The 10233-nt window shown below is 43.7% G+C and overlaps 1 protein-coding gene across 1 annotated transcript in view; it reads right to left on the bottom strand.

The window, feature by feature from the left end:
* Positions 1–495: 495 nt before the first annotated feature.
* Positions 496–10233, bottom strand: part of LOC145417038 (uncharacterized) — a 35973-nt gene continuing 26235 nt past the window's right edge. Inside the window, exon 7 of the mRNA XM_080285875.1 lies at positions 496–639. Within this exon, the coding sequence (XP_080142001.1) occupies positions 496–639 (144 nt within the window). The remainder of the gene's footprint in view (positions 640–10233) is intronic.

Here is a 10233-nt window from a genome sequence, read left to right as displayed (position 1 = left end):
AAATCCTTTTTTTTTTTTTAAGTTACTTCTCGCTTTTTCACACGCTTTCATTCATACTGGCAGAAACTTTTCCACGACAGAGGTTAAGTTAAGCCGTAAATTTGGCTTAAGGTCGATATATGGTGTACTGAGACGGAGGGTGAAGAGGGCACTGTGTTGAGGGTGAAGAATCGTGGAGGAACCTCAAGAGGATCAAGGGAACAGCTGTTAATGGTGAGGTAGGGAATATCAAGGAGGAATCCCAGATGGATGATAAACGACGTCAGTCAAGGGTGAGGTATGGATCAAGGAGTCCTACAAGGGTGAAGGAAGGCGTTTGTTGAAGCTGAGATGGACATCAAGACGTCCCAGGAGAGTGAAGAGGGACGTCTACTGAGGGTGACGTGGGAAAATTCATGAAATTCCAGTTGAGCTAAGGATAAAGTCTACACTGACAGTGAAACTAGGCGGACTTCAATGAAGAGCTCAAGCCCTCAGAGTAGTGCCACTCGAGGTCTACGCAAGGAGGTGTTGCAAGCCGCGGAGGCCAAGCATGAGGGTAAGGAGTAAGGTCAGTAGTGATGGCGATGTGTGGACCGCTGAGGCCAGAGCCGCACCCTCACACACCTGGCTCCCGGGGGCGTACTTGGTGCACTTGAACTGAAAGGCAAAGCATCAGTTGGTCAAGAGGGTCCAGGAAACACGGATCAATCAGGCAAAGTGAGTAGGTAAAGGTGATTTATTACCTGCAGTGATCCTGTAGATGATAACGACAATTTTGCATCACTGGATATTATAATATTAACAGCAATAATAGTATGTAATCAGGCAAAGGTGATTTATTACCTGCAGTGATCCAAAAGATGATAACGAAAATTTTATAACAGGATCTTACAATATTAACAGCAATAATATTATGTAATCAGGCAAAACTGATTTACTATCTGCAGTGATCTGCTAGATGATAACGACAATTCTACATCAAAGGATCTTATAATATTAACAGCAAAAATATTAGCAGAAACTATGGCTCAGGAGAGCCCAGTCTCTCCAAAAAGTGTCTCTATCCTTGTCATCAATGATTTTGTAATGGCTCAGGAGAGCCCAGTCTCTCCAAAAAGTGTCTATCCTTGTCATCAATGATTTTGTAATAAGTGTTGGTGCTTTTCTTTTACCAGCACACGTCTTACAATCCAGAATGTATTTCATGCTATATAAAATATAATCTTTATGATGTCTGAATAAAAAATTGCCTACGCATACATGAAAAAGTACTGAAGACTATTTTTCAACATTTCACGCAATGTCAAAATGTAAAGACGAAAAAGCAAAAACACTTTTTGTAGTAACTGTACATGAACATCAGTATTATATTTAGCTGTTATGAATGGGACACAGTCTGTCTTAACTGACACTTCAGTAAATGGGGATAACTTGTTCAATTCAAAATACTGACTGGCAACAAAAATATTACAAACAAATAAACAAGCCATGAAACTAAACTGAGAGAAAACATGTATTGCTATACTTGTATAATTAATACAAATTCAGACACCTGAATCCCTTTCCTTGTTGAAAAGCAATAACGAACAAAAACCTTATTCACATATTGCTGTTGTAATTTGGACACACAATTCTAACCTGAACCTATGACATGATGCATGACATGCTAAGATGCAGGTGTGCCTCGCTGTGGTGTCATGCAATTAGTGTTTTGGTGTCTTCAGGCAGGTACCACCACCACCAAAACAATCACACAAATTCTCGTTGATGGAAAAGACTTCGCAGCAATTCTTCCTTGGCAACTTATTTCAACAAACCACCAACTAATTTTTACCACAGATTTTATTTTAATGCAGTGTAAGGTCCAGATGCCGGCATAAACTTGTCCTTGTTCATCACTGGATAAGTGAGTAAGTTGTCTCAAATGAGGAACGGCTGGGGCTCTGTACCTACACAGGGTTAACACATCAGCCTCAGGATATCGACTTCATTTTACTTTAATCAACGTCAGACGCTATACTTCAGGTTAGGAGACCCTGTCATCCTAATGGGGATAACGAAGGCTGTATAAGAAAAAAGTGACTCCTAAGATGAAAAAAATGGTCTGGAGACACAAGAATACCCCTTTAAAAACTATGCCATTGCCATACAGGGTTTAATATTCCTTTGCATGTTATTAATATCAATACGGTTTGCATCAGAAGCATAAAAAATACTTTGCAGTGGATTTATCTGAGCTAAATAAAACTGTCTGTTGTTACCTGCAATAAATGATAGAATACAGTTCTTGATAAAAACGTCATTCAAAATAAATTAAACCTTTTATGGCATGGTGGGTGTCTCTTACACCAACACAATCATCTATCTGATGTTGGCCAAAAAAAACTGTACAGTTAGGGACATAAGTTTGCCAACTATTCTGCAATTTGTAAATTTCATTGCCGTCTGCAGGCCAACCTTCCTAATCTGAAGGAGGCTTGATATGTGTCTCAGACCACAGCTGTTCTCTGTGCATGATGCGTCAGGAGGGAAGGTAACAGCCATGCCTTGTATGTGTAGTAGATACAGCTCAATATTATGACACCTTTTGTTCTACTGTAATATCAGAAAGTTAAGTTGTACTCGTCAAAATAAATCGCCCAGGAAGAGGAGCTACGAAATCTAAGCCAATGAGTACATGGTTCAGTGCCATGCAGATTCCTCCCTCACTTCACAGTTAACCATACAACAACAAAGTATTTTTCATTTTAATCATGTGCCACCAATTATTATACTCAACTTAGGAAGGACCTCTGGCTGTGAAGGGGTTAATGAAGGCTACATCTAACCCATACAGTTCCAAAAGTCTCTCCTAAGCAGAATATAAGTGTCTGGAAACAGCACGAATGATAAAAAAAGACATACTCAGGCTGATGGGGTTCGTACAATTCCGCATGTTCACCTTCTAGTATGTATAACTGCCGTCAGGAATATCACTTATCTTTTTCGATAAACAACTGAAGAGATTCAAGAAGTAATGCTGAACGCACCAAAATCAAAACCGAGCAAATGAAAAATCTGCTGGGTTCGAAGACCGCAGAACTGGGTTTCATAAGTCACCACTCACTATACTGTTATGAAGTGTATCAGTATTTATGTCCACAACTGTACAGTACACTGATGATGCGGACAGCCACACCAAGGCACCAGACCACTGCCACCAGCACTTTGGCACCCAGCAAGCCACCAGACTCACTGCGACAGAACACAATGGCAACCCGGTGTGAGACGACACTATTAGTCTGGCCACTAGGGAGCAAGGCAGGGACACAGACCGTGGCAGGACATGGACTGAGGCAAGGACATGGACAAAAGCAGGGACATGGACCAAAGCAGAGAAGCTGTAAGCAGCAGTAGTGTTAACTGTGGACCAGCAGCAGTGGTAGTAGTAGATGCAGTAGTAGTAATGGGAGTAGTAGTAGTGGTAGCAGCAGTAATTTTAGTGGGTTGCAGGGAAGGGTCATACAAAGTTTACCTCAGCAGCAACAGTTCTCTCTCATTACAAGTAGTGCTCCTACAATCTCAACTTCTCTCCTGGTGTGTCTTGAGTCTCAGGTTTTCTCCAGGCAGCCTCTAGTCTGACCTTCTCTACAGACAGCTCCAGTGCATCAACTTCTCTCCAGACAGCTCCAGAGCATTAACTTCTCTCCACACAGCTCCAGAGCATCAATTTCTCTCCACACAGCTCCAAAACATCAACTTCTCCAGACAGCCTCAAAAGCCTCAGTTTACCGACACACAGCTTCTAGAGTTTTAACATCTCTCCAGACAACTTCAAGAGGCTGAACTTCTCTTCAGACAGCTTCAAATCCCGAACCTCTCTCCAGAAGGCTTTCACAAACTCATTCTCTCCAGACAGCCTCCAGAATCTTCACTTCGCTCCAGGCAGTTTCCAGAGCCTTAACCTGTCTGCAGACAACCTCCACAGCTTCAGTTCCTTTCCAGGTAATGGCCATCAAGTCTCAGGTTTCTTGAGGCCGGAATTATGCCATGTGTCCTCCTCTCACATGAGAACTGACGTATTGAGGTATTTCTCAGTTCCAGCAAGGCGCTGTATGAAGAACTTTCTTCTTGCCCAGGTATTTGGGTCAAACGAACACAAGAAGACTTGGTTTTATTACACCAGAAGTTTCAAAGCTGAGAAACAGTGCAAAAGGAAAATCAAATATTCATAGCACACTGGAACCACACTCTTCCCAAGCTGATGATCTTGGTAACTATCTTCCAGTAATTATGGTTACAAAGTCCAATCTTGCAGAGTTAAGTACTGTATCATAAAACGAGCATCACTGCAAGTATGGCTAACACTGTGGTGGCAATTCCTCTATGGAAACTGGAATCACATCTGGTACAGCCATTGCTTGATTCCACTTCCAGCTTTGATTTAGGAGTTCCAGCTGTAATTCTTGTGGTCTGGGTGGAAACGTCGTCATCTTCAATTTGCTGCAGTTGTGTACTGTTTGAAGACATTTTTGCTTCCTCAGCAAAAGTAACATTCTTCAATATCCCTTTCGTGTGTGCTGGTTTGCCAGAGTACTTTTTCATCTTTCCCTGGGTAAAATTCCTCTTGTTTTTTGGTACTACAGTTTTGGGCTTAAGATCCTCAGTCATATCAGTCTGGTTGGTATGAGCAGGAACTTCTGAAAATCTTATTCCTGGCTCATTTACATGACTTGCTGAAACGTTCCGACTGTTTCCATGATTATTATAAGACTGAATGTAATTTAAGTTGTCAGAAATGTTTCTGTTCTCAATGCTGAACTGGGCTGTACTTCTGTTGATGAATCTTCGTGAGCAAATGACTGAGATTTGTTAGCAACAGAGGACGAAAACATACTGTCTTTACTCTGAGAAGTTTCCAGCACCGTCTGGTTAGAAATCAAATTTTCATAACTCACTGGCAACTCGGATCCCTCAGCTTCAACAGAGGGAACCTTGTTTCCAGTTAATGCAATATCACTTTCCACTAATGTCTGACTAGATAACTGCTCCTTTGGAATGCTGGTTTTAGGATCAATCAGTCGAAGAAAATCAGTTTCCAAAATATCCACCACCACTGGGACAAAGGTAACAGAGAGGTCGGCATCATCCTGGTGTTGCCAGTGGTTGACGGTGTTAGGGACGGGTGTTGGAGGGGGGAAACACTGCCTCCATCACCTCCTCCTGCAGCCGCCTCCGCAGCCACAAATTGACCATATCCACTGGTGAGGGAGTGACACCATCCCTTGCAGTTCCCAAACTGGCTCTTTGGTTTTGATGTCCTTCTTTGTGATTGTTTCTAAGATTTATTTCTGTAGTATCAGGCATGTTATATCCATTGTTTTCCCTCATAATGTGTTGCCGAGTATACTGTTCTTCTGTATCTGAAGCAACAGAAGAGATATAATTCTTCAACTTCACTAACTCTTGCTTGTCATCTGCTAAGCTGTCAGCATGTGGAGCAACATCAACATCTCTGACAGAAGTTTGAAGCTGAGTTTCTTTAGTTTCATGAATGATGGATAAATGCTTACTGCTTAGATTCTCTGTGTGGTTACTTACATGTGAATTAGTTTGTGAAGCATTGTTGTTCCAAGTAGTACCATTTAGTGGTGCTATAGTGGTGCCTAAAGGTGTGGGTCTACCACTCCTGGTAACCACAAATGTTCGTCCTGTTATAATGTCCTGAGAATCCTTGTGGCCTTTGCCTCTGCCCCTGAGCCTGTTCCTGTGAATGGGTCTCCTGCCTATGACGTCACCTCTCCTCATCACACCAATGGGTCTCTTCCTCCTCAGAGTCCTTCGTCGTGTCCAATGTCGTCGGGTATCATGGCGTTTATTAGGTGAGCCAACCCTACCAACACTCCTCGAGGTATGCACCTCTGGTATACCTGATGTTTTTGCCATGATAGGGACTTCTGTCGTGGGCGGTTGTGTGACTTGCCAATCTGTTCCTTCTGTGAGTGAAGGTTGATCATCACCTAATCCCTCAGTGAGGCCTTTTGAAATCTGGGGCACTCCTGTTGTGGACTCACCGAAAAAATGTGGCTTTGAAGTATACCCGCCATACTGTTGACCAAAAGCACGTGTTTGCTGTAGTGGCGTCACACCCAAGCCACCATTTTTGATGGATGGCCTCCTTCTGTACAGCTGTCTCCCCTTTGGACCTTTTCTATGTACAGATATTCGTCTTTCACTGCCACTGCTGGTGTCAGGCTCAGTTTTATTTAATGGTAGTACTGAAACTGTTCCATTACGTTTATATGGTGGTGTGTGGCGTGATGCTGGTGCTCCCCGATCACATGGTCGTCTAAAGCGTCTTCTGGAGTGTCTGAACCTCGGTCGGTGTCTAACATTTGGTGCTGTGAGGGACAGAGAGTGGGTGCCGCTGGGTGTGTTGGGGGAGATGGCAAAACAGAAGCCACATCCTCTGTTGTATTCCTGGATGAAATGCTGCAATGGGAACTTTTTCGACGATGGGAGAACCTTGGTCCACCTCGCCTGTATCCTGTCCTATCAAATGATGGTTGGTTTCTGTGGCGTGGGAAATTTACAGAGGCAGACTGCTTGTGACTGCTGTTGGATAATGAAGTTGTAGTAGAATTAAAATTGGACTGCATAGAGTTTGTACTTACTAGGGATTGGTTAAATCTGCTGCTTGATGCTGATGATGAATTCCTATTCACAGACTGTGGCATTCTGTGAGACAGTCTACTTACATAGTGTTGTTCATAGCCTTCATGCTCGTGTTCTATTGCTAAAAAGTCAGAATAATTCACTGACGGATGAACTATAGTTTCCATATATGCACTGGGTGTTGTTTCATTTCTTACATGCAATGAACGTGCTTTGAACAGATCAGAGTTAGTGTTGGTTATTAAGCTTTGGACACCATACAACTGTACCGATGATGAGCTGAGCTTCACTGTAACTTCACTTAAGTCACTACCATCTGTGGAGTTAGTCACTGTACTATTATTATCCAGCACTCTCGTAGGGAAAGTCAGAGTGACATTTTCTCGGTGTGTTTGTGAAGATCCAGGTGGTGGAGTGCCGAGTCCCACAGCCGTTTCCTGAGTTAAAGTCCCCGCACTGAGTGGTGGGACGCTTGGGTGCCAACCAGACCAAACCCCTCCACTTCTGGCACTGACTGGGGAGGAAAATATAAGACCCCCACCCTCACGTTCTTCTGTGTGTGAATCTGTATCTCCTCTTTCCTCTGGGTATACAAGCTTGTCCAAACTCGTGCTTGTCATCTCACTGCTTGCACTGGAATTGAGTCTTCCTCTGTGGTGTTGGTGAGTGCTGGTCTGGGTGGTGGTGGTAGTGGAAAGCTCTCTGGGGCATGTGTGCAATGAATACGTAAAATCTGGACAAAGATCCTGCAACACAGAATAACACATCTAGAGCCTAGCCACAGTAAGACCTCGTTGTATGTAGCCTTCTTTAACGATACATATACATGGCTAAGTTACCAGAATGAAACAGTCTCGCTTATATTCCATTCAATCAGATGATTTATAATCAGTATATTCTTGCTATCGCCAGACGATTTTATTAAACTTAGGGGAAACTTTTGAAACTCTTCTAACCTAAATAAAATTGCCTGGAGACAGTAACAATAATACAGAAAAGACGTCATGGGACTGAATGGGATATTTATGATTCTAATTTTGTGGTAGTGTGGGGCACAGCATAGTGTTGTGTCTCTTACCTTGCTGTCCTAAGGGGTGGCATGGCAGAAGACACAACAACAGTTATTAGTGTCATTAAGGCCAATTACCCCAGCAACACTGAAAGCTGCAATAATGGCGAAGGAAGTAGCCTAGCTCAGTCCTAATTACGGTATTTTAGACATGATTATATACTGGCAAGTAATAGCTCATTATATAAGACATGCAGTAAGACGTTTCCAGGGAATAGTTTATCACTGTTTAATAACTTGCCCTTGAGAGATTATCGTTTTTGTTGTCACAGTCACAGCTGCTTAACCCCAGTATGTCTGACCGAGCAAACCCATCGACCACAGACAAGCAACTGTTTCTGTGGGGCCGTCCTACAGGTACAGTACAGTACACACACCACACAGGGATCCGGCTCCCCCGTGTGGCAGACAGCACCTCATCAGGGTCGGACACGGCGAGGTGAAGGGAAATATGAGGAGGTTTGACTCCCGGGTGGACGCCGCAGCTGCTTGGCTACAACCAGGGTGCATAGCGCCACCACGTGTAGGCTCCTCGTCAGCGCCAGAGGTAATCATAAAATTACTATGCACTTTCTCAACACATAACATACTCCAGTACTAGTTCTCTGGCAGCACAATATTAAATGTTTCATGACTCCAGCATCCATAACCTATTCTGTTTCATTACCACATTACACAAATAATTATCAATTCCCTAACCAGAATTTCCGACGAGATGGTATGAGACAAAATGAGAGAGAGAGAGAGAGAGAGAGAGAGAGAGAGAGAGAGAGAGAGAGAGAGAGAGAGAGAGAGAGAGAGAGAGAGAGAGAGAGAGAGAGAGACAGACAGACAGAGACAGACAGACAGACAGAGACAGAGACAGAGAAATGCCACAAAGACAAGAAAGAGTTGAAGATAAAAAATATATGATTACAGTTCTACCGAAGGTGAGTTACATCCAGGCCACTGCCCCACTCAACACAGCCACACACACACATGTCCTATTATAGTTCTCTCACCTTAACTTGGCCCAGATTTTCCTCGTTTTTTCCATTTATTTCACGTAGCTCAGTGCCAAAAAAGACATTACTACGGTTCTACATCCATTCCATGACACTTTTTCGTGACTAGTGCTCTGTTTTTGTATTAATCTACTGTTACAACTCAGCATTCAAGATGGAGAGATGGCAGATTTAGGTCTAGTTACAGTAAAACGAATATAAGTTTTGTCCTACTGACAAACACCACACTGTAATGACTCCATCTGACCCAGCAAAGAAATAGACCCCTACATCTATCCTGACAACCCACCCACCCACCTCTACACACCTCTGTCTAACAAAGGGTATAATAGACCCCTACATCTATCCTGACAACCCACCCACCCACCTCTACACACCTCTGTCTAACAAAGGGTATAATAGACCCCTACATCTATCCTCACAACCCACCCACCCACCTCTACACACCTCTGTCTAACAAAGGGTATAATAGACCCCTACATCTATCCTGACAACCCACCCACCCACCTCTACACACACCTGTCTAACAAAGGGTATAATAGACCCCTACATCTATCCTCACAACCCACCCACCCACCTCTACACACCTCTGTCTAACAAAGGGTATAATAGACCCCTACATCTATCCTCACAACCCACCCACCCACCTCTACACACCTCTGTCTAACAAAGGGTATAATAGACCCCTACATCTATCCTCACAACCCACCCACCCACCTCTACACACCTCTGTCTAACAAAGGGTATAATAGACCCCTACATCTATCCTCACAACCCACCCACCCACCTCTACACACCTCTGTCTAACAAAGGGTATAATAGACCCCTACATCTATCCTCACAACCCACCCACCCACCTCTACACACCTCTGTCTAACAAAGGGTAAAGTCATAAGGGAGTCAGGAGGAGAGCAGGACAGAAACAAGACAGACAGTGAAACAGAAGACAGATGATGTAGACAGTGGTATTGTGTAGGTTTGGTTATTTGACTGTTGCCAATAAGGCCTTAGCTTGTGAGCCTCCACCCAACAAACTCACTGGCAGTCAGTGGGGCTCGAACCCACCACTCAGTGTCCTCCACATGTGGACCCAGCACTAAACCGACCCAGCCACCGAGTCGTCCCTACCTGTGTCTTTCTTACTCCCAACTCCTTCCCATCTCACCCTGAACCAACCTACCAACAAACATTTCTCTCTCTCTCTCCTCAAGCCAGCATCTCAACCAGCCTCATACAAACTTGCCTAACTTTGTCTTCATCAAATGTAAAGCGGACGAAGGCCGAAGCTCTCAAAACGTGAGCACAACTCCCTGACTTTCTCTCAACTCTGGCCTACTTCTTAAAAGTTTAGTTGAGTTTAATGTGGTAAGGGGAATGTACATTTGTGTGCGTGTGTGGGTGGGTAGGTAAAGGAGAGAGAGAGAGAGAGAGAGAGAGAGAGAGAGAGAAAGAGAGAGAGAACCAAGGCTGGCACCCTGCAAAACTATCTATCTATCTATCTATTGCCAGACGCCTTAATCTCTT

Source organism: Coenobita brevimanus, chromosome 108 (assembly GCF_032717465.1).
Source record: "Coenobita brevimanus isolate Jiangsu-jjx chromosome 108, ASM3271746v2, whole genome shotgun sequence".
NCBI classification, from domain to species: domain Eukaryota; kingdom Metazoa; phylum Arthropoda; class Malacostraca; order Decapoda; family Coenobitidae; genus Coenobita; species Coenobita brevimanus.
This window is presented reverse-complemented; position numbering and strand designations above follow the sequence as displayed.